Source organism: Larimichthys crocea, chromosome III, assembly GCF_000972845.2.
Source record: "Larimichthys crocea isolate SSNF chromosome III, L_crocea_2.0, whole genome shotgun sequence".
Taxonomy (NCBI): domain Eukaryota; kingdom Metazoa; phylum Chordata; class Actinopteri; family Sciaenidae; genus Larimichthys; species Larimichthys crocea.
This window is the reverse complement of record NC_040013.1, coordinates 23,072,212-23,096,582: the sequence shown is the minus strand read 5'-3', so window position 1 is coordinate 23,096,582 and position 24,371 is coordinate 23,072,212. Positions and strand designations below refer to the sequence as shown.

At 43.0% G+C, this 24,371-nt stretch overlaps 1 protein-coding gene across 7 annotated transcripts in view; it reads left to right on the top strand.

The window, feature by feature from the left end:
* LOC104934160 (echinoderm microtubule-associated protein-like 6) overlaps positions 1-20,560 on the top strand; it is a 59,357-nt gene extending 38,797 nt beyond the window's left edge. Inside the window, exons 21-46 of one of the 7 annotated variants that reach the window (XM_027278249.1) lie at positions 1,874-1,985; positions 2,959-3,086; positions 4,353-4,494; positions 4,703-4,855; positions 5,212-5,343; positions 6,687-6,775; positions 6,866-7,042; positions 7,133-7,367; positions 7,567-7,693; positions 9,368-9,382; positions 10,669-10,677; positions 12,146-12,224; positions 12,313-12,442; positions 12,620-12,718; positions 13,392-13,412; positions 13,841-14,014; positions 14,138-14,346; positions 14,741-14,898; positions 14,996-15,110; positions 15,197-15,385; positions 15,479-15,651; positions 15,736-15,898; positions 16,363-16,466; positions 16,548-16,701; positions 17,411-17,511; positions 17,819-20,560. In XM_027278249.1, coding sequence (XP_027134050.1) covers positions 1,874-1,985; positions 2,959-3,086; positions 4,353-4,494; positions 4,703-4,855; positions 5,212-5,343; positions 6,687-6,775; positions 6,866-7,042; positions 7,133-7,367; positions 7,567-7,693; positions 9,368-9,382; positions 10,669-10,677; positions 12,146-12,224; positions 12,313-12,442; positions 12,620-12,718; positions 13,392-13,412; positions 13,841-14,014; positions 14,138-14,346; positions 14,741-14,898; positions 14,996-15,110; positions 15,197-15,385; positions 15,479-15,651; positions 15,736-15,898; positions 16,363-16,466; positions 16,548-16,701; positions 17,411-17,511; positions 17,819-17,843 — 3,213 coding nt within the window. In that variant the 3' untranslated portion in view covers positions 17,844-20,560. Of the gene's footprint in view, positions 1-1,873; positions 1,986-2,958; positions 3,087-4,352; positions 4,495-4,702; positions 4,856-5,211; positions 5,344-6,686; positions 6,776-6,865; positions 7,043-7,132; positions 7,368-7,566; positions 7,694-8,116; positions 8,147-9,367; positions 9,383-10,668; positions 10,678-12,145; positions 12,225-12,312; positions 12,443-12,619; positions 12,719-13,391; positions 13,413-13,840; positions 14,015-14,137; positions 14,347-14,740; positions 14,899-14,995; positions 15,111-15,196; positions 15,386-15,478; positions 15,652-15,735; positions 15,899-16,362; positions 16,467-16,547; positions 16,702-17,410; positions 17,512-17,818 lie in introns of all 7 variants that reach the window. The other 6 variants (XM_027278248.1, XM_027278251.1, XM_027278250.1 and 3 more) reach the window with 6 other exon arrangements.
* Positions 20,561-24,371: the final 3,811 nt, after the last annotated feature.

Genomic DNA, 24,371 nt, shown 5'->3' with positions numbered 1-24,371 from the left:
AGATCCCACCAAGGGTTGATTGATGGGTTTCCCCACCAGTCTGTCTGAACTGGTCAAACATCTTCATGGACGACTGACAACCTTCACAGACTTGAGTAAAGATAATTACCACCCAATCATACTAATGAATATGTTTATCTTATTATCTTATTGTGATTGTTAACAGTTTTTCTAATTTCAAAACTAAGACTTCATGAGTGAACAACCACAGACTGACCTTTCATCATTATTAAAAACTAAAGTGAATGAATATCAGCTGAGAATAAAGTGTGTGTGTGTGTGTGTGTGTGTGTGTGTGTGTGTGTGTGTGTGTGTGTGTGTGTGACTCACTGCAGTGTTCGGATGAAAACAGGTTTTGATTAAAACAGTGTGACTGCTTCTCCAGACGATCCTCCTCCTACTTATGATGCCTTTACATTCTGTCAGCTCAACGTTGGTGTGTGTGTGTGTGTGTGTGTGTGTTTGAGTCTCGTCTACACTCTCGTCTTTTCTCTTTTTGAACGGGAACGTCTAAATATTTTTTTGTGCTCAGCATTTCTCCTTTCATCTGTTTCCTCTTTCTTTCTTGTCGCTCTTTCTCTCTGTTCATTGTTTTCACGTCCTTTAAAGCAACATTACGTATGAATTGTTATTTCTGTGATTTTTCAGTATAATACCACTGTAATATGGACAGCTGTAGGTGTTCATTAGTTAAGATTATATTACTTATGATAAAAAACTAGGGGAAAAACTAAGTGCAACAGCATAAGACATAGCAGCCAGCTAATACTACTTAGTAGTCCAACCCAGCTCAGTGTCTTTCTCGCTTATATTTCATGAAGCTCTCACCGGACTAAAAGTCAGTCTTCTCTCACTTTTTCTCTTTTTAACTTCCTCCGTCAACGTGCCCTTCAGTTGCTTCTACTTTGTCACAATGTCCATAGAGGCTGCTGTGCTAGGTTACGTTGCCCGCTTGCCCAGCTCGGGTTCTGTCACGACAATTGCTCCACTCCCCGTCAGCTCCTCTACGTCCCGGTGGTGTAAACAAAACACTAACACTCCCCTGGTGCCACAAGCTCACAGTGCACTGTGTGTGCCATGAAGCATTACATATTTCTCGCAAAGTTACATCATGCAAGAACAGACGTGCAAATGACAGACGCCATTAAGTGTGTAGCATCAACATGATTTAAAATGAGTTTGTTTTTTTAATCTTTTATGGTAGAAAAATGACATAATGTTGCTTTAAAGCACGGAGGCTGATTTAAACACAGACACAGTTGTTGTGGCAGACAAAAGTAACTACCAGACACTAAATCATTACAAGTCACAATGTTTTATGACTGTGCATCAGAAAGCATTATATATGTTTATGAGTATCATAAAGCATTATGAATGCATTATAATTTGCCCTCATAATTCACTATAGATGTAGTCTTGAAAGGAAGTTCATATTTTATTTTATATTTTATTTTTAAACTGATCTTTTCTCGCCAAATGTGACTTGATAAGAGGCTGTATTTTCTTACAGAATAATAATTATTATTATCATCATCAGTGTTTAGGGAATGTTTTGTGACTCTTGAAGCCAAAAAGACTCTCTCCAACAACATCGACTGTGTGAGAGTCTTCAGAAGAAACATCAAACAGATCTCAAGCTGAGTGTGGGAGGACGTGAGAGAAAAAACAGGAGAGGGTGACGAGACTGACAGATGACAGCACACAGAGAAAGAAAGGGAGCAGGGAAGGAAGGAAGGAAGAAAGAAAGGGAGGGAGAAGAAAGTGTAGGGAGAGAAAGCTGAAGCATCAGTCTGGTTGTCATATTTCTGCTTTGTCGTGGCAGAGCCAAGATCTGTACCACTCATCAATAACTCATAAAATAATTTCTTCTCAGGGTTTTGTGACGGGTGGGAAGGACGGCGTGGTGGAGCTTTGGGACGACATGTTTGACCGCTGTCTGAAGACGTACGCCATCAAGAGAGCAGCGCTTTCCCCGGGCTCGAAAGGTACAACATAACCTCAACCTAACAACAACATAACCTCAACCTATTTGGCCATTCTAGGGCTGGCCTTAAACTTCATCTGTCTAGTTATTACAGTTATTATACCACTTAAATCTAGTTATCTCCGTTAAATAGCAGAGTTTGAATATTGATGTTGTGTCATTTATGGATGCTTTTCATTTTATGTTGCTGTTTTATTCGATTATTTACTCTCCACTGGGCGTAGACCAGTTCCCTGCCCCTAACCCTTTTAAAGGTTTAAACAATCAGAGGTTATGGGTCTTATTTTAACCAGTGTGCTTTCCTTTGAGGTGTAAATGACTAGTGGCTATAGACCTGGTTTTAAGCCTGGTTAAGTCCGTCTCTGAATCTTAACCACTCTGGAAATGGGTGGGCAACTTAGACTTTTTTCAGTAACTAGTTAATACAATTTCATATTTTTCTCTGTTCCCTGAACTAGTTAACTAGATTAGACCTGAGCCAGTACAGTTTGTGACATGGTGACGACATTAAATTCTACACACTGGTCCGTTAAATTGTATGCAATAATTCTTCTTTATTTACTAAAATGAGTATTAAATAATATTTATAGACATGCAGAGGAGGTGTGACCATTAAAGCCCTTAGCAGTGTTTGCTGAAGTTCTGGCTCAGACCTGAGCCAGCACAGTTTTGTGGCTCGTGGTCGGTCGTCAGTTGAGACCATGTCAAGCCTTTATGGTTCATGAGATTATGATGAACAAAGTCAAAACTGTTGTCACATATAGAAACAGCAGAAGTTCCTCTATCCGACACTGCCATCAGGTGGACACATGGTGACACACACCATTACAAAGTTTGCCTGTCTGTGAAGGATCTCAGTCGTCCGGGTCATTGTTCTGTGAGTGTTCAAGAGCTGAAGAAGCCCTCTTGGATAAGAGAGTCTTCATGAATATCTACACGTCTACTGACTATTAAAGGACTTGTTGTGTGTGCAGGCCTGCTGCTGGAAGACAACCCGTCCATCAGAGCCATCACTCTGGGTCATGGTCACATCCTGGTGGGAACAAAAAACGGTGAAGTTCTGGAGATCGACAAGACCGGACCAATGACACTGCTGGTGCAGGTTTGTGTGGTGTGTGTGTCTGTGTGTATGTGTGTGTGGTGTCCACTATTCAAACAGTTTAGCTTAACTTCGGAGAGCTCAGGGCATCTTAAACAGCACGTAACCATAGCAACAAGACTTGGTGCTTCAGGTGCTGTTACTTTCTAACTAATGATGGTTTAAACAGTCACAGCTCGTAACTGTTCTGGATCTTTCGATCTCATCTCATGATCGTCCTCGTCTCGTTCGCGCTGACCTAAAAGTTAAGACTGAAAGCTCGCTCGTTCTTGGAACGTCTACATCTCCATGACAACCGGGAGGAAGGGCATGTGATATTGATCGAAAGTGCCAGAACAGCTGCTATAAATGGGTTTTGTAGTGAGACTGCTCGTTTAAATCAATTCTTTCAGGTCTTAATCAAATTAATCAATATTTCTATGATCGTTTTTTAGCTCATTCACGCCGTGCATGTGTGTGTGTGCGTGTATTTTTAAATGTCTGGTAGTCTGGTGCGGCACCTGTTTCCATGGTGAGGAGGGCCGACTGCTGCAAATCGATCGGCAGTTTCTCACACACACACACACACACACACACACACACACACACACACACACACACACACACACAGAGGAGACATTATCTAGATTAACTAAATTTAGTGTGTTTGTTTTATTTGTGTGTTTCCTGTGTGATGCAACTTTCAGAGCTTTTAGATGTTGCAGCATTGTGTGGTGACTTGACGTGTGTGTGTGTGTGTGTGTGTGTGTGTGTGTGTGTGTGTTTGTGTGTGTGTGTGTCTTGCAGTAAATTTGGTTTCAGAAGTGAAGGGAAATAAGAAAAACCTCTGAATTGTTGTCGCACTAATGACTTAAAATCATGTTACAATAATTAGCACTATTTAATGATAAACATGTTTGTGTGTTAATTAGTTTCTGAATTGTTTCAGCAGCCATCCCGTGATTAGACCTGAGCCAGTAGTTTTGTGACTCTCTATGTCGGTCTTTATGGTTCATCTAATTGTTGTGAACGGAGTCATAACTGTTGGATTAGAAGTGAAGCAGTTGTCTCGTACAGAAACAGTAGAAGTTCTTCTATCCAACACTGCCATCGTGTGGACACTTCTGACACACACACAGGTCTGTCAAGGATCTCAGTCGTCCATTGAGAAGAATCTGGAGCGGCTGGACTTGGCAGCTTCTTCATTTCTTCCTCAGAAGCTAAGAAGCCTCTTGGATGAGAGAGAAAGTCTCTGAATATCCACATTTGTTTCTGTGTGTGTGTGTGCAGGGTCATATGGAAGGTGAGGTTTGGGGTCTGGCCTCTCACCCTCTCCTCCCCGTCTGTGCCACCGTCAGCGACGATAAAACCCTGCGACTGTGGGAGACATCAGCCAATCACCGCATGGTGGCCGTCCGCAAACTGAAGAGAGGTCAGATAAAGGGATCAGACTGCCACTGTTTTACTAATCATCCATTGGTTTTTGAGATTCATTCACATCCCACACAAGGACGTCAGAATATTGAGTCTAGGAATCCTCAAATCAACACGTTACTAAACCAACTGATTACCTAAATTATTAATCATCAAGGTAACTGTGTGTGTGTGTGTGTGTGTGTGTGTGTGTGTGTGTGTTCCAGGTGGTCGGTGCTGTGCCTTTTCTCCTGACGGGAAGGCGTTGGCAGTCGGTCTGAGCGATGGCGGCGTGCTGGTGGTGAACGCTGACACGCTGGAGGATCTGCTGAGTTTCCATCACCGACGTGACGCCATCTCTGACGTCTGCTTCACTCCAGGTATACACACACACACGCACACACACACACACAAACATCAAGCAACTGCAGCAACATAAGCAGCCAGCTAATTAACTTAAGCCCAGCTCGGCGTCTGTCTTTTAAGCCTATTATTTCATGAAGCTATCACCAACGATTAAGTCAGTCGCAGATTGACCTCTGTCATTATGCGCATAGAGGATGCTGAGCCCTGTTACACTGGCCTCGCTCTACATGAGCAGTGACATACATCTCATTACGCGTCTGTGTGGCATCAGCATGATTTGAAATCTGATATTTTATGGTATAAAAGTTCCACAATGTTGCTTTAAAAAAATACATCAACTCATCCTCACTTTTATCTGACATTTTCTCAGACTCCGGTAAATTCCTGGCTGTGGCGTCACACGACAGCTTCGTGGACATCTACAACGTGCTGAGCAGCAAGAGAGTGGGCATCTGTAAAGGAGCGTCGAGCTACATCACACACATCGACTGGGACGCTCGAGGTAACGCACAGTGCTCTCTCTTTATCTGATGCTCATTCAGTGTGCAGAGGTCGTTTACAGCAAGAAAGAATCCAACGAGGAAGATGCGATCTGTGACGGGAAGTTTTGATCTAAAGCAACAGAAGTTGATGGTCATGGAAGTGACAAGAATGGAGGATGACAAGCTCTTGATAAAGTCTGTTAGCCAATGTCAGCAAGGCCGGTGGACAGCTGAGAAGGCATCCTCCCAAGGCCAGTGGGACGGGGTGACCTGTGGAACAACCCTCTGGCAAGACTGAGCCTTTTAATCAGAGCCACATTTGACACGCTTCCTAGCCCAGCCAATCTGGCAAACTGGTTTGGGCCCAAAGGAGAACTGTTGGCCCAGGGAAATCTCCACCATATCCTGTTTGCAATGCAGCCAAGACAGGAGGTGGCACGACCAGGTGCTCGCAGTTTGATTTCACCGGGCATGACTGCTGATCGCAGCCGTTCTAGACAACGATTGTGCTTCCACACAGAAGCGCCGCAGCAGGTTTTAGAAGCGCCCCAGAAGGATCTCCGCGCTCTGCTTGGCAGAGAAATGGCCGGTGATCTATTTTTGAATGAACCATGACAACCAACTGTGTTAATTAGCAAAGAGCAGATGGAGCTGTCAGGAAGTCGGACACAAAAAGGCATCGAGAATCCGGTCAGTTTTCAAAATAAAACACCCAGAATCTGGTGGGTAAAACACTTCTGAAATGCTCCTCATGGGGCGTGAAGTCGGGTAAGCAGTAGGAGTCTGGCACTGCTCACAGAGAGCATGAGAGTTTTGGCGAATAAAATGTCACCAGAATCAGCTTGTCCAGTTTGTAACGGTGGGACAATCGGTGCAGGACTGTCCCACCAAGGACAGAACATCAGTCTGGGCTCCAGAAAATGAGATGGTCAATAAGAACAAATCTCATTCACAAGCAGCCAAGGTTCCCCACTAACATCACCACTGAGACCTGACATCTTGTGGTTGGCAATCAAATTGTCTTGTTAGTCGAGCTGACAGGGAAAAGTTGCAGCATGCAGCAACTAGTGGCAGAAAGCCAACAACCTATCCAGAGGAAGTCGGCTGCTGCAGCTTTGTACGCCTCCCAACCGAGTATTTGAAAGACTTTGGCTTCACGTCAACAGTCAGAGTAAAAAAAGATCTTTCTGAAGAAGCAGAACAGGGAAGTTTTTCCTGCTATGAAGAAGAAACAAGAGCTGAGGAGCCACGTAGTGCAACTATCTGAATCCAGCCACCATGCCATCTTGAGTTGTTGTTGAAGTTGAGTTCAGGAGGTTTTTTAAGTTGAAATTTCATTCTTTCAAACGTCTGTGTGTTGCAGGTAAACTGCTGCAGGTGAACACAGGAGCCAAGGAGCAACTTTTCTTCGAGGCCCCGAGAGGAAAAAGACAAACTATCAGAAACTCTGAGGTCTGTGAATTTCTCCTCGGCGGATCAAAAAGGATTCTTTCTATATTTTTATGTGTGATTGTTTGATTGTGTGTGTGTGTGTGTTTGTAGTTGGAGCGGATTGAGTGGTCCAGTTGGACGTGTGTTTTAGGTTCAAGCTGCGAGGGAATCTGGCCGACGCACAGCGACATCACCGACATAAACGCCGCCTCGCTCACCAGAGATCGAACACTGCTTGCCACCGGAGACGATTTCGGCTTCCTCAAACTGTTCAGCTACCCTGTTCGAGTACGACAGACGACAGAGTCACATGTCACTGTGTAGATTCACACTTTACATGTGAACTTTTAGAAGATAAACATCTCCTCCTCTCTTCAGGGTCAGTACGCTCGTTTTAAGCGCTACGTTGGCCACAGCGCCCAGGTGACCAACGTCCGCTGGGCTCAGGACGACTCCACCCTGCTGACGGTTGGCGGGGCCGACACCGCCCTGATGATCTGGGTGAGGGAGCGAGGAGGCGGCGTCGGTGGAGAGGGGGATGGAATTTTGTGTCGTGACAACCGACCGCCCGTGGACAGCGAGGAGTCGGACGACGACATCGAGGAGGATGGAGGTGGGTGTTACTAAACCCAAACCTATGATCCTCCTCTAACCAAACCTTATCCATAGAGTTGTCATCTTCATCTAATGAAGACGACAAAATCTCACAGGCCATAGATCAACTTCACCTTTTCTCAATAGATGAACATGGTTTGCAAACTCAAAGCTTAGGTTGCAGAACTCCAATTCATGATTGTGTTTAATGTGTGAAGGCTACGACAGTGACGTCGCACGGGAGAAGACCGTGGATTACACCACAAAGATGTACGCTGTCAGCATGAGAGAGATGACGGGAACCAAACCTCACCAACAGCTGAAGGAGCTGTCTGCTGAGGAGAGGTATGCACACACACACACTCACACATGCACATGGTTACCATAACAACAGATTAAATTTAAACAGATTAATCACCAGATTCATTAACCCAGTTTGGGTCCAGAGTTTAGAGCTGCACCAGACAACTTTGCATGTTGGCGCCCCCCTGTGGCATTGACAGGGGTGAACACATGTCAGGACAGTGAGGAAATATTCTGTAAATTCTCAAGAAAGTCTCAAATAGTCAATAACAGCAAAAGCTTAAATCATATCAAAGACTGTTAAATAAATATGGGCTAAATATAAGTGCACAAGAGTGAGGGTATGGTGGAGGCACATAAATAACTTTCAGAAGGATTTATGTTCATAAAGTATTGACCTGCACTCAGGATTAATATGTGTATTCATGTTATTTCATCTGTTCTCTTAAACTTTCTTCCATGAAGCCGCGTCACTGAATTGTACACAGAGTGGGAGTAAGTAGCGGGAAAGGATGTAAGATGTATTTGTACATTATATCGTTACAAATAAAAAAAAAATACAAGTCATAAAAAACCCAGCCTGTGGTTAGGCAGCTTCTAGGTGAGCGTGAAGAAAGCATTGAATCTTCCTCATACCTGCTGGACCTTGGAGGGACTTCAACAACTCAGTATATGCGAGTTGTTGATAGGAGAGTCTGAACTGTAAGCTAATAAGAGATTGTTGTTGCTGTGATTTTGGCATTCAGACTGACATAAGAAGCTCACACACTCCCTGAAGTCTGTGGTTCTGAAAGTCATCTGTTTAACAGTACAATGTTACACAATGGGGCTTTAAATGCTTTCATTAAAGGAGGAATTAGATCCCACATTTGTGGATCTTTCTCTGGTCTGTATGAGCTCCTGGTGCAGCTTTAAACTTTAAACAATTAACAGTTAAAAGCTGTGATATCACTTTAATTTACGCTTTGTTGACCCTGAGACTGTGCGTATTATCACATCTACTGGTTAGTGTGTTGTATGTATTGAGTGTATGTACTTGTGTGTGTGTGTGTGTGTTTCAATCAAAAGGATTTTGCATCTCATGCATGAATGAACGTTTCTGCATGATCGATTACTTCTGTTTTGTCCCTTTTATTAAAGCTTCATGGCTCAGTTTGTTGTGCGCACGCTAACAGATTGTTATAGTTTTGACGTCGGTGAATTTCTGTCTTCAAAACACTCAACAGCAAAGGGCCACCTTAAAGGTACAAATTTATTCTGAAGGGTACAGTTGTCCAATCTTGAAACATGTTTAACAACCAAATATTATTATGAATCACAAAGACGTAAAAAGCAACAGAAACAAGATGCAACAGCGACATCTAGTGCTAAAATACTGGTACTGCACCCCAAGTTCAAAATACTGGAGAGATGCCTCCCAAGACTCAGAGTGAAGAGACTGAACCTTCACAATGGTCACACAAAAATCTTCTTTTTCCACAAATCGAGGTCTATCTGTTTATCCTTACAGAGTAGTAAGATACATTTTCCAGGTTCGGGCAGCTCCAGGTTTTGGTTCGTCAAGTTCTTGGTACCCTCATGTGGTTCTAACCCAAAGACACATGCATTTGTCCCTTTGTGGTGCCCTTACTTCATGAGTGTTGCTGCTTGCTCTGTGGCCTTGCTTGTAGAAACTCTTAATATCTTTGTTGTGTTTTAACTTGCATTCCCCTGGAGGCAGGGCATTGTCAAGTAAGTATGACCCGATACTTATCGTGTAGATGATGTTCAGACGATAGATGATAAATGAGTTACATATAGGTCATCACAAAAACAGCAAGAGAGAAGAAGAAAATAACTTGACTAACATGTCAGACTACAGCTAAAATGTTCACAAAGAAGAGAGAAACCATGACACATTTCAAAATAAAATCAGGTTCTATCGTAGACACTAGATCAAACCTTCAGTAAGAGAAAGCCACATAAGGACTTCTCTATATACAGTTTTTATGTCTGCACAGCTGTAGTGTAAGCATCAGAGAATACTATTTCAATCACAGCATTTATTGATTTCATTCTCTTCATTGTTTGTTGTCAGAATAAAGTGTTTCTAATGTTTAAGTCACTCAGTTCTTTGTGTTCTTTCTTTCTTTCTCGCCTTCTCTGATCCTCCCAGTTCTTCTCATCCTTGACGTTCTCCGAGTTTGTTCCTCCTCTCCCTCTCCTCCCGTGTCTCTTCTCTCCTCCTTCTAATCCTCCTTGATCCATCATATTTGTGTTTTGTGTTATCCGAGGCGCTCCCTCCACAGCCTGCACTCGTTTTCTGTTATCACTCTTTCATCCCACTCGAACAGCTTTCTGCAAAGAAGCATCCAAAGCCCTGTTTAGACGGTCTTAAGGCATCAGCGTTGCATAGAAATCGGTATTTTAGTGTTTTTTAGCGGCCCCAGTTTCAGAGTTTATTACCACTGTGATGAATATGGACAGCCAAACACCAAGCAAGCGAGCAACTCTGAGAGTTGAAGGCCGAGCAGCCAAAGAACCTCAGAGGGAAAAGCAGAAAACATTTTCCATCCCACAAAGCATGATGTGGTTGTCCAAAAGTCGGGTTCAGTATCAACTATATCAACTCTATGGGACCCTAAAAAATCTCCCTGTAGCAGGAACAAAGTCAGGTCATCACAGTTTGTTCTTGACCCAGGACTGAGGACTGCCTGTGCATGTTGAGGCCCTTACAGACACAATGCACTCGCCGTCGTCGTCGGGTTCAACTGGGCTGAACTTTGACACCCGCCGCCGTGCTCCGAGAGCATGTTAGCCTGACAGCCCGAAAACAAACAGAAAGCACGTCAGCATGTAGCTATAGCCACTGCCAGTCACATTATAATTTATCTGAGGCATGATGTTGGGGTTTGTGTGTGTGTGTATGTTGAGTGTGTGTGTGTGTGTGTGTGTGTGTGTGTGTGTGTGTGTGTGTGTGTGTGTGTGTGTGTGTTTTCTAAAGCTCTGTACCTTGGTTCTGTCCCTCTGCTGTCCAGGGGATCCAGGTAACACCTGCCCACCTGTCAAACTTACTGTTTGTCCTTGTGGTGCCTCATTTTGTGTGTGTGTGTGTGTGTGTGTGTGTGTGTGTGTGTGTGTATTTGTACCACAGTCCTGTTGGCATTACCTCACACTGTCCTCATCAGAGGGGTGAATATAGTTTTTATAGTTATATTAATGAGTACTGATGATAGTGTTATTTGTAGTTTCTATGACGTAGTTGACTGCTACTACTACTTTTATTGCCATACTATTACTACTACCACGTCTACTTACCATGCTAGTATAACTGCTATTACTACTTGTAGTACCACAATACAACTGCTGCTGTTATTATTTCAAGTAGTAATACCACCACTACTGCCTATAGTACTTCTATTGTTACAAAAACAGATATTACAACAAATACTACTACTACAGTATACTAATTTTTCCTTTGCTTTTTTCTCTTACAGTATTTTCCCCATTACTGATATCACTATTATCGCACTAGCACTACTACAAATACTTTGTCACGCTAGTACCACTGAGATTGTCACTCCAGCTAAAGTAGTACCATAATAATGTAGTATTGTTACTGAGTCTACTCTTACTTCTGTTACTATAGCTCACGTTACTATTTCTAGTGTTAATATTACTATCACTGCTAATACTACTTCTACTGTACAGTAACTACTACTGTTACTACTGCTATTACTAAAACTACTACTATTCTACAGAGTAGTTCTTATGATATCGTTACTCCTGTTACTGTGTCTACTACTGTAAATATTACTATTTACATTACTGCTGCTTTTTGCTGCTACTACTGTTATCATTACAACTATTACTATTACTATTATTATTACTACTACTACCACTACCGGTGCTACTATTACTACTTCTTTTGCTAGTACTCCCACTGGCATTGCTAAAGTTACTACTAGCTAGTTAATATTACTAACACTGCCAGTACTTCAAGTACTACAGGTACTACATAGTTACTATGATTACAGCTATGAATACCACTGAGACGATTACTACTTGTACTACCACTGCTTTGCTGCACTACTAATACTGTTAATTAGACAACCGTGATACTATTATTACTGCTACCACACTAGTACTACTGCTATTAGTATTTGTAGTATTGTTTAACAGTGTTTTGCTGCTACTACTACTGCAACATGTTACGTGTACTCAGTAATCAGGTCAGAGATTATGACAGATCAGGTTGTAAAGTACTAACTCCACTGTGTCAGTACAAATACTACCATTAATATCACTACTTTAATCCATGACGTACAAGTATTCACAGTCTGCCATCTGTCTGTGGCTGACCTGTCTGTCTCTACCGTCTCATGTCTGTCTCACTGACTGTTCCTCCACCTGTCTGTCTTCCAGATTTCAGCACGTTGGGGTGTGATTGTCTTTTTCTTTTTTGTTTTTGACTGATTCATTGATTAATCAATTAACTGACTGATTGATCTCTAGGCCTCCAGTGAGTCGAGCAGCACCTCACCCAGAGAAACTCCAGAAGAACAACGTCTCCAAGAAGAAGAGACTGGTCGAGGTATGCCTGTCTCGCTGCCTGTCTCTCTTTCTCTCTCTGTCTGTCTGTCCTCCTGTTTACCCGTCTCTTCTGTCTCCTCCGTCTGTAGGACCTGGTTTTGGATCACGTGTTCGGTTTCCGGGGCTTCGATTGTCGTAACAACCTGCACTACCTCAACGACGGCACAGACATCGTCTTCCACACTGCCGCCACTGCCATTGTCCACAGTCTCAGCAACGGTAACCGCAGCAGCACACTCATTTGACCTCATGTAACCTCCTCTAAAGCTCCTCCTGGCTTTAGAGTGACTTTCAGCTCATTGTTTATCTGCCCTGACACAACTTTAATGTTTTGGTTCACGGTGGAGATCGAACCATGTGACGTGTGATGTGTTTATGTGTCTTTATCTGCTGCAGGAACTCAGAGTTTCTACCTGGAACACACCGATGACATCCTCTCTTTGACCGTCAATCAGCACCCCAAATACAAAAACGTCATCGCCACAGGACAGATCGGTACACTGAGTGTGTGTGTGTGTGTGTTTCTGCATGGCAGTGTGTTTCTCTACTAACTCGTCTGTACTAAATGAGTCCTGCTTTTCTCTCCTCTGCTTCATGTTTAACCTGCTTGCTTTACTTTTTTTCCACTGAGAGGATAAAATAACTAATAATATGAACACATTATGAAAATTATGATTTGGGAGGTGTCAGTAAAGGCAAGGGGGTTATGTACTACTTTCTTTTTGCTGATGTGTCGGTCTTGTCAGTCCCAGATTTACGTCCCCTTCAGTCTTTTCGCCTCCGTCATTATGTCCATTGAGGCTGCTGAGCCTAATTACATTACCCTACTTGCTCAGCTCCAGTTCTGGACCTACACCCTGGGCCTGAAATCCTCTGTGGTACAAATACTAACACTCCCCCAGATAGATATAGTTAGTGGAGGCCCGAAGCAGCTCAAAGTGAGAGAATATTGTACTTAATTACACATAATTCAATGATGTTGCTCTGTAACTGTAGCCGATACACCGATAAATATCTCTATTAACTGTCAAGGCTGACGTTAGCCTGTCTGAAAAAACTCACTTCAGGTTTTTATCTGCTTTTTTATTTATTTTTTTTGTGTGTGTGTTTTTGTACGTGTGTGTTTTGGCTGGCCTCATTTGTCACCATCGCTCTCACAACACCTCAGGTGACGTCAGTGAACTCCCAGGTAAAAAACAAACAAACAAACCTGCAAAAACGCCTTTCCCCTCCTCGACAGACACCCTGAAACCCAGAGACAAGCGTAGTCCATTTTCCAAATCATCCGTCAGTTTTTAGATTGAATTCTAGTCGGGGTATCTGTTGGGGAGAGTTACTATGAAATACACGAGACGTTACATTTAAGTTCTCAGATCTGATGTGAGAGCATATTTGACGATTGTTTGTGTCATCAACTGAAGCCAACGGCTGCCTGGAAAAAAAAGCAAATAGATGCCACCGGTATGATCTTGAACTCTGGTTCTCAGGGTGTTTGTAGGCTGCATTGATCCCTCTAACTGCTCTGTTTATGTCCAACAACTTTTTGTGACTTCCTGCAGCACAATAAATACCCGCATTTATATTCCTCTCTCCTCACGTCTCGTGATCTTAATGTAGGCACCACTCCTTCGATCCACGTGTGGGATGCGATGAGTAAACAGACTCTGTCCATCCTTCGCTGTCCTCACACTAAAGGCGTCGGCTACGTCAACTTCAGCGCCACAGGGAAGCTGCTGCTGTCTGTCGGAGTGGAACCCGAACACACCATCACTGTGTGGCGCTGGCAGGAAGGTCAGGCTGTCATCTGATCAATAGCCATGAAAATACATGCACATTAGCACAAAAACCATCAGAATGTGAGATCAGAATGTGTCAGAATACTGAACTGAAATAATCGTGGCGTCTCTTCTGCAGGATCCAAGGTGTGCAGTAAAGCCGGACACCCAGACCGGATCTTCGTGGTGGAGTTTCGTCCAGACTCTGACTCCCAGTTTGTGTCAGTGGGAATCAAACACGTAAAGTTCTGGACACTAGCCGGCGGCGCTCTGATGTACAAGAAGGGCGTGGTGGGAACGGTGGAGGACGGGAGGATGCAGACGATGCTGTCTGTCGCCTTCGGTGCTGTGAGTTCACTGCTCACATCACCTGACAGAGGACGTGACTCTGACCGGGAAATGAATTACAAATCTAAATCTCAGTTGCAGTTGGTGATATTTGTTTTGGAAGTTTACTATTAAGTACGTAAGGTGTTAGATTCATCGATAATTCTTGCTAAATTTAAAATACAACGTAAAGAAGATGTCACAAACAAACAACACAAAGTTCAGAGAAATCATTGCCTGCTGCATAAATGAGGAACAACACGAGTACTTAAAGATACTGAACTTTTAAGAGGCATGCGAGTCCATCGTAAGAAGCTTGCAGCTGGATTAAAAATATTGAATTTGAGTCAGTTATGGCAGTATATTTATTACGCTTCAGTCACTTAAAAAATGTTCTTCTTAAATGTGTTTGCAGAATAACTTGACGTTCACCGGAGCCATTAATGGAGACGTGTACGTGTGGCGGGATCACTACCTGCTGAGGGTGGTGGCAAAGGCCCACACAGGTCCGGTCTTTACCATGTACACCACGCTGAGAGACGGACTCATCGTCACCGGTGGCAAAGAAAGGCCGTGAGTAAATTTGCTAACCAATCCGTCTTGCAATGTGATTCTGTACCTGCAATGATGAGAGCATAAAACTTCTGATGTCTAAACTTTAAATTTAAAGGACGAAGGAGGGCGGTGCAGTGAAGCTCTGGGATCAGGAGATGAAACGTTGTCGAGCGTTCCAGCTGGAGACGGGACAGCAGGTGGAGTGCGTCCGATCCGTCTGCAGAGGCAAGGTGGGAACTTTTTGATTTTGAGCTTCATCCCTCAATTGTCGTCCTCCTTCTGTCCTCCACATCAACCCCGTCCTCTTCTTCTTCAGGGTAAGATCCTGGTGGGGACGAAAGACGGGGAAATCATTGAGGTTGGGGAGAAGAATGCGGCGTCCAACATACTGCTGGACAGTCATGCTCGAGGAGGAATCTGGGGTCTGACTGCTCATCCGGCTAAAGAGCTCTGCATCACCGCCAGCGACGACGCCACCATCCGACTGTGGGACCTCGCTGACAAGGCAAACACCCACACACAAACACACAGTCTGAATCTCACTCGGTTGATGTTCGATATAATCATCTAATCATCATCTATAACCATCTTTCTGTAGAAACTGCTGAACAAGGTGTGTCTGGGCCACGCAGCCCGGTGTGTGAGCTACAGCGCAGACGGGGAGATGCTGGCGGTGGGGATGAAGAACGGCGAGTTTCTCCTCCTCCTCGCCAACTCGCTGAAGATGTGGGCAAAGAAACGAGACCGCAGTGTCGCCATTCAAGACATCCGGTGAGAGACGGAAATAAGCAGCCTTTACAAAAACAACAGACGTTAGAAATGTAATAAACAATAAGTGTGTGTATGTGTGCGCAGGTTCAGTCCGGACCGGCGGTTGTTGGCAGTCGGTTCGGTGGAGAACACGGTGGATGTTTATGACGTGAGTGGAGGACCGAGTCTGAACCGACTGGTTTACTGCAGCGACATCCCAGCTTTCATCCTGCAGCTCGACTTCTCTGCTGACAGCTGTTATATACAGGTACATACACCCATCAGCCAGACTGGTCTGTAGTTAGACAGCCCTCTATGTGTGTTCTGACCCCCTTTCTATCAAAACCAACATTTTTCCAACTTTTGTCCGCAATTTGAGCTACAGTAGATCGTCTGTGGACCACACAGGCCAACCTTTGCTCCCCACATGTATCAGTGAGCTTTAGCCACCCGTGATCCTGTCACCGGTTCACCACTTTTTCCTTCCTTGGATGTTTGATAAGTACTGGAAACACCCCACAGGAGCTGCAATTTTAGAGAGTCCGTCATCTAGGCCTTGTCAAAGTTGCTCAAATCCTCGCACTTCACTTGTACTTGTTTGATCGTAACAAGGCTGCGTTTATCAGTCATATATGCTGGTCAAAAATCTATCCAAAACATGCTGGTTTATACTGCTGACACCTGTTTACTGTGTGTGTGTGTGTGTGTGTGTGTGTGTGTGTGTGTGTACAGGTGTCCACAGGAGCTTATAAGCGGCAGGTGTTTGAGGTTCCTTCAGGGAAGTTGGTGAGCGACCAGACCATCATCGACAGAATCACCTGGGCGACCTGGACCAGGTAACACACCTGATTTTAAAAAACCTCAAAGTCAAAGAACAAAACCTCAGTTCACTCAGACTTCTGTCTTCTCTCACACAGCATCCTGGGAGATGAAGTTTTGGGGATTTGGCCACGAAACGCAGACAAAGCTGAAGTCAACTGTGCGTGTGTGTCTCACGCCGGCCTGAACATCGCCACCGGCGACGACTTTGGACTGATCAAACTGTTCGACTTCCCCTGCACAGAGAAGTTTGTGAGTTACAGTTTTCTGAGGCATCATGTTTACATGGTGTCCGTCTGTATGTATCCACTTTGACACAAGGATGTTGATTAGAATTTTGCCAACATGACTTCACTAATTACGCTCACTAATTATTAATGGGATAAAATGATTATGTGATGAAATTTTATATCCAAAAGTTCAGTATGTTCTCATTTTATTATTAACACTGTAATTGGTATTGGAAATCTTGAAGCTGTGGTAATTGGATCTTCTACACTGCCAGGTTTTTTTTTTGTTCTGTGTGTAAAGCATCCATGCTTTTGAAATTTCAAATCCAAAGCATTGCATTAAGCATTAAGCATTGTAGTCAACCACAAGCTCAGTACTTTTTTCTGATGCTGAGCTTTAGGTGGTGTTGTTGCACCATGTGATGAAGCTCTCTGTCAGTGCCCCGTTGCACAAAAGTAGCTTTGGCTGACTTAAAGATCTGTCCAACATGACTCTATAGAGTCTGCAGAATATAAATATAGGTGCACATGGGAGCTGTTTATGGACAAACTGAGTAAGAGTGTGGAAAAATAAAAACATAAGAAATGTCAGCTTCTCCCATGTATTTCAATGATCGGTTTATTTTCCGGATGGATTAGATAACAGAGACATCACAGCATTCTTTAAATGACAGATAATTTATTGATTGTTTATTGAAAAGAAATGGTAAATATTGTTTTCATGTCTGCAGGCCAAACACAAGCGCTACCTCGGCCACTCGGCTCATGTGACCAACATCCGCTTCTCGCACGAAGACAAACACGTGATCAGCACAGGAGGAGACGACTGCAGGTGAGCCGATCAACGTTCAGTATTTAAATATAATAATAATAGAAAAACTCGACACACATTGCATCTTTAGGTTCCAGCTTTTAGTTGTTGTGTAACTCTTCTGTGTGGTTTACATTGTTGACCTATATAGATTATAGAATATGGCGGCTTATGAAGACTGACTCATAATGTAGCCAGCCTGAAGTGGCTTTACTTCACAGCCACTTGGTCTCTAAGTGATACATAAATAAAGCTTTGTTTCTATGAGTGACACATGCAGAATGCTTCTAACGTTAAACTGTGTTAACTTCTTGTTTGTCTGTTGCAGTGTGTTTGTGTGGAAATGCCTGTAAACACAGATGTCAGCCTGTCTGGTGACGCTTTTATCCAAAGCGCCTTCACAGCACCACAATAAATCCAGAGGGAATCGAACCCACAACCCGAAACGTCTTTGTTAGACCGTGAGTGTCTTACGAAGGAAGAAGACTTGCTGCTGTAACACAAAGTCAGCGATGAGACGTTTCGATGGATCACATGACCTTGAACAAACCACCAAGAGACATAAAGCCAAAACCAGAAGAAGCAAGGAAACGTTAGATGATTTTCGTTGGTCTGAACTGAAGCAGGGAAACAAACATATTCACAACTGCCCAGGTAGAAAGCAGCCATGCTCACGTGACGTGGTGGTGAAGGAGAAGATTTGTTGATTTGACTTGTTGTCCTGCTCGGCTCTCTGTCCATCTCCTTCTACCCGGAAGGCTTTTACAGTGTTGTTGCTTTACACCATGACAAACAAACTGCACCTTCAGGTCATTCATTGATCACAACATCGTCTGTAGTCGCAGACAACAACGAGACAGAAGGTTCAACAAAAGAACATTTTGGATTTTCACAAAAAGGAAAAAGCAGAAAGCATCTGAAGCAGCTCAGAGTTTCCTGCTGTCCAGGGCTCAGATGTATAAAACTTAGACAGAAATATGCATGAAGTTGTGCGTAATCGTTGTTGGTTTAACGAAGCTCTGTCCGACTCCCAACATGAGCCTTACAATTGTATTTGACAGGATGAGGGAAGAAAGATTTGAAATAATGTTGAAGCTGCCCTTTAATATTTGGTTTACGATAGCGCTCGTCAGACCTGTCAATGTTTCGTCACGTCGTGGAGGTTCGCCGAACCCAGAGCAGCTTTTTACAAAACACCTGTACCATCAGGAGTTCATCATATGAGAACCATTATGGGTTGACAGTGATATCCCAATCATTAGAGGGCCTGAAAACATATTTTCTCCATCAGCTTCTCCCTCTGAGTGCTGGCTCTGACTCTGTTTGAGATATTTCTGTGTTTTTCTCTGTGACCTTCTCGTTGGTATGAAGGTATACTAGATTCTGTCTAAGGGTCCAAACACCGTTTATATATCTGTCTCCTGGATTCAGAAAGTTTGCTGCATTCAGGTCACATTGACATTTAAAAGGATGAAACCAAAAGTGATGGGACCATTTAAAGGACAAACTGCTGTTGGGAATCATGCGTCTGTACTGCACTGGGATCACTGGGAGGAGACGCTGGACTGGGAGAAACGTTTGCTTTGTAAAAGATCTGATGCAGTTTCATATTTCTAGAAACTTCCTGGGGTTTGTCTGTAACTCAACAAAAAGAAACTTGACATTTTGATTCAAAGTCACTTTTCATTTCAAAGAGCTTTTACTGTGTCTGTCGTTGGATATCATCACACTTAAGTGCCTTTCTGGAACTTTCTACCTGTGTTTGTTTCTTTTCTTCTTTTCTTTGGAGACACAGTTGGGGGGCATGTCATAGGCTGTTCTATTCTTTTCTTTCAATCCCATAATTGAGCTTATTTTGTACTTCGTCTGGTGCTACACTGAGAATGTTCAAACCTTCATTCATCCAAAATGGACACAAAAACATTTTCTTTGCTGCTGCTTTTTTGTTTTTATTCTTAAAGACATAAAACATCCAAAGCATCGTGATCGTGAAGCAACACAAGGACATCCGAGGATGTCAAGAGAAATATTTATGGAAGTATCTAAATGTTATTTATGCCTAATCTAAAGTGTGGATGAGTTTACCGTGTCTGAACTGTTGAATATTAACTGTTGTGAAAAGTGTCAAGAGTCTGTTTGAATAGACGAAAAAAAAAAAAGAAAATCCAGAATTTTACACACCTGATTTGTTGACTCGTTCACCGCCGACACACTCTTCTTAATGCCACTGAAGTTTAATGATGTGACACACCACAGCCTGAAAAAATATATATATAGTTTTATGATTACAGCAGTCAGCTGACGGGAATATTTCTTTCCTGCTAAGGTCAGGGAAGAAACAAAGTTGAAATAAAAGTGACTTCATGTAACAGCGGGAAGATTTTTAGCCCAATAACTTTAAATAGTTTCCTTGACTGAACAACTTGAAGTCTGAAACACTGACTGACACACGTCCCCTCTGGTTTGCCGTAGAAAAAAAAAATGGATGTCTTAAAAAAACGTTGTTGTTGTTGTGACGATGAGCGTTACACACCGAGTTCCTGTAATCTAGAAAAAGAAAACATGTTTGACTATATTCGACTGTGCTGTTGAACAGTCCGACGTACATGGTGTTTGTGCAGAGTGCATGTGTGGTGTGTTTCTCCATGACGGCTGCAGATACTCGATCATAAACGACAAAAAAATAAATAAAGAAGAAGAAGAAGCCAAGGAACGTCCACAAAAATAACTAAATAACTAAATAAATGTCGTAGTTGTTGAAGATGTAAAAAATGCTGCACTGAGATCCGTTTTTTGTTTTTGTAAATGTTTTTTTTTTTTTCTGTGTGCAGCTCTTTTTTGTTTTCACATGATTTGTATCATACTGTACATGGAAATATAAATGATGCTCAGATGCATGAATTTATTTTTAAACCAAAAGATATTTGTGGATGATAGACGATGATTTTATGGTGTGAATTAGGTTCACCGGTTGATTTTTTTATACCGAGGTGATTGTGATCAAAAGTGTGTGTGTGTGTGTGTGTGTGTGTGTGTGTACAAACAGATTAAATGAGACTCATGCAAGAAAGCCAGCTGTTTCTTCGTCTTTTTGACGTGTTTATTTAAAGGTGCTGGATACATCAGATGGAATTATAGATATTATAACACAATTTCACTTTTACTTACTTACTTAATTTTATAGAAACATCTAATAATTATGTTGCTACACTGCCTGAATCTGAGGGTTTGAAGGCTTAATAAATTAAAGTTGAATGACCATGCTCGAACATAGTGGCCAGATATCGCTTATATTGAATAATCAGGTGTCATTAGGTTGTTAATAACCGCCCTAACTAGGCTGAAATTTAGTCACTGATACTATATATGACTGTACACCAGCAGCCTCACACTCAAACTATCTATCTAGCCATCACATGCATCGCCAGCTCGCCCTCCCAGCCAGTGACAGGGATGGTGACCCTAACGGCTGTCATTCAGACCATGGCTAAATACCTGGACATCTCCACCTGTCAGTCAGAACTACAAAAAAAAGGCCTCCAACTTATTGGGGCTGCCATGCCAATGTCACTATGCAGCTTGCAGTGCTGCATAGTGACACTTGCTACTTTCTGGGCAAACACAACCTGCAAATGAGCATTCCCACAGTCACTCTGACTCAGAAGTTGGCAACAAATGAGGATTTGTTGTTCAAACTCAGTCCCCTACCACCAGAACTCATACAGTTGAGGTCAGAAACAACAGGAACACTGGAAGCTACTGCTCAGATTTTTAACTTAATTTTGTTTGTGTGCCTGTTAAGATTAACTTAATTTTGACTAAATTCAATCAGCCTTGAATCTTCCTGCAGCATCCCTTTAAAAAAATCCTCCCGCTGTATGTTAGGAAGAGTCGGCGCTTCCCCGGCTGCCTGCATCACCACTCCGTCATTGGCTGGGATGGTGAGCCAGCGCCTCCCCTGAAGCGTCGTCCTCTGTGCCAGTCCATTTTGTGGAAGGTAAGGTATTTAACACATAAACTATGACGTAACCCATTCATATCATATTTGCTACATGAGTTTCTGAGACTTCTATTCTAACATGTTCAATACTGGCCTTAAAAACCTGTTGTATGTGATCTGATATATGTGCCCCTGGTGGACTATCATGCCACTATAGGCAGCTCAAGTTTTGTTTTGGTCATTTCCAACATGTCTGCTCCCAGTAAAAACATTTTTTTGGTCTAAAATTAACGTTGTTGTGAGCAAAAAGTTGCCAAAACCCACTGTATCAAATGCAATACAAAAAATATCTCATAAACAACATGATGTAGCAACAAAAAATATAAAAATATCTCATAAACAACATGATGTAGCAACAAAAAATATGTTGTGGATTTTGTTGTAAGGGTTAATAATCATCTCAGTTCCAAAAAAATCAGAATTTTGCACATTTTTCTGGCTATTTTTTTGATGGGTCAGGTCTTACAGGGCTAATCATGTTGAGAGTTTCAGTCTGGACAAAAGTGGTGGAACAGTAGACAGTAGTACTCTGACTGTATTGTTACAATCTCCTCTTTGACAGAAGATGGGAAGTTTCCTTTTTCTCTACATTACATTTATACATTTTATTCCATCATGCATTCAGCACCTAATGTCTTTATCTGGAAAACCTCATGACAATCTCTCTATTTACATTCAGTGTCTCTGCTGGACACATTGTGTGTCACGTAATTACCATCCACATGCATACAGGTATAAACTTTATGGGCTGCAGTGTGTTTGATGATTACACTACCTTTCACCACTGTCACCTTTAATTAAAATGAATAGAGTTGGATTTATGGGACTTTTACCCAACATGATATGATTCAGTTTCCCCCTTTTCTTCGTCATTCACATTCTCTTTCAAGTTTATCCTGCGGCCACTTTCATCCACCTGTAATATTGGATGTATCCATGTAGAAAGGAGACATTAATTCTCCTTTCAACAGCTGCCATTTGAAAATAATTAGCCCCGCCGCTGCTAAGCGAGCACAACAGCTCCACAAAATGGACGCCAGCCTGGCACACCAGCCACGCGGTGATGTATTACTGTACATTAAACTTGTTTTTATTCTCCTCCACGCGCCGTAAATGATCAGAGGGGAGGGAGGGGAAGAAAGCAGACGGGAGATGGAGGATGAGAGAGAAGGAAAGAAGAGAAATGATGATGAGGCACAGAACAGAGAAGGAAAAAAAAGAAACAGAGGGAAGAGTATGAATAGTAGATTTTACAACTTCATCATGTTGGACTAATGAGAGCAGCCTTGGCTGTAAACTGTAAAGCTCAGGGCTAATGAACAATTTCAGTGTTTTGGACACTGTAACGTCTTATTTAAAGTCTCTACAAGGAACTTTCATTTCTTTTTTGATTCTGACTCCTGTTGATAAAAGCACTGGTGTTCTCATCGCTTTGTTTCAATGACTGCGAAGAAAAAGCAACTGAATCTGACCCGGTGGCAGGGATTAAGAACAAACATCTTCTCACCAGTGGTCTTCGCCTTGTACTCCTTCAATTTCCGTTCTCCACGTACTTAAGCACTCCCTCTTCCTTCCACTCCTTCTTTGACGCCGCTGTCACATCCCACCCCCCCATACCCTCTTTCTTGCTTTGTCTCCCCTTTTCTCATCTCCATTCCCACACAGGAACCAGGGGCTCTAATCCTAGAGTCGCAGAGAGACGGTTCGCCCACTCAGAGTCTCCATCCCCCCAGGATTCCTCCGGTCAACCTCAGGACCACTCTGCCGATGGTCCCGCCTCATCCCTCCTTCCCTTCATCCCTCATCCCCCTCTCCTTTCCTCCCCTCACCCCTTCCTCCCTCCCTTCATCCCTCGCCCTAACATCCCTTATCCTCCGACCCTCATCCCTTCATCCCTCGAACCCTCTAACCCTCTCTTTCTCTAAACCCTCCCACAGCATACCACCCACGCTTCCCGAACGTCACTTGTAATAAACATGTTCAAACTCCATCTGTACGGGCATGGTCCTTGTTAGTGAACTTCCCTTTGTATTCATGTGCTCAGTTGCTGCTCACATACGTGCACACATAGTGCATGTAGACAGTCACATTGGAATACTGTAAAATGTCATAGGTCCACTCCCTTATACAAAAGTAAACTTTAGCTCCAAGTGGCATTATACACATTCTCATTGAGGTTTCAAGAGGCTGTTTGAAAGGCCAGACTATTTGTGTGTGTGTGTGTGTGTGTGTGTGTGTGTGTGTGTGTGTGTGTGTGTGTGTGTGTGTGTTCATAGGCTAGGTCAAATCAATCTGTCACGCCCCATCCTTTTCCTCAATCAGCATCCCCTTTATTTTTTATTCCCTTCTTTTGCTTTCTTTCCTCGTCCTCTCTCCTTCTTCTCTCCTCATCCCTCTCCTGCCCTCCTCTGTACCTCCTGTCCTTTCATCTTCACTTCACTCTCAGATGGAAATGAGACCTTTACAAAGGGACAGGGCGAAAATCAGCAAGCGACAGAGAGAGAGAGAGAGAGTTGAATCGCCACCGCATAACCATATGTGCGCATCCAAACCCATCTCTGGGTGCTGATGTGTGTGTATATATGTGTGTGACGTGAGCACATTTAAATATTTACTGCTCTCAGAGGAGTGTGAAATGTGTCAACAGGGCCAAGCATCCGTGGAGAGAGAGATGCACACACACACACACACACACACACACACACACACACACATATACCCAGTGGTAAAGCTCAGCCAGTAAACGGCATCAAACTGACAGAAGCTATCAAAATCAACAATAACCGGAGAAATGAGGAAGAGCAGGAGGATGGAAAGCAGACTGGAGAGAGAGGAAGATGTAAAGAGTAGAGGAGGAAATTAGGAAAAGTGTGTGTGTGTG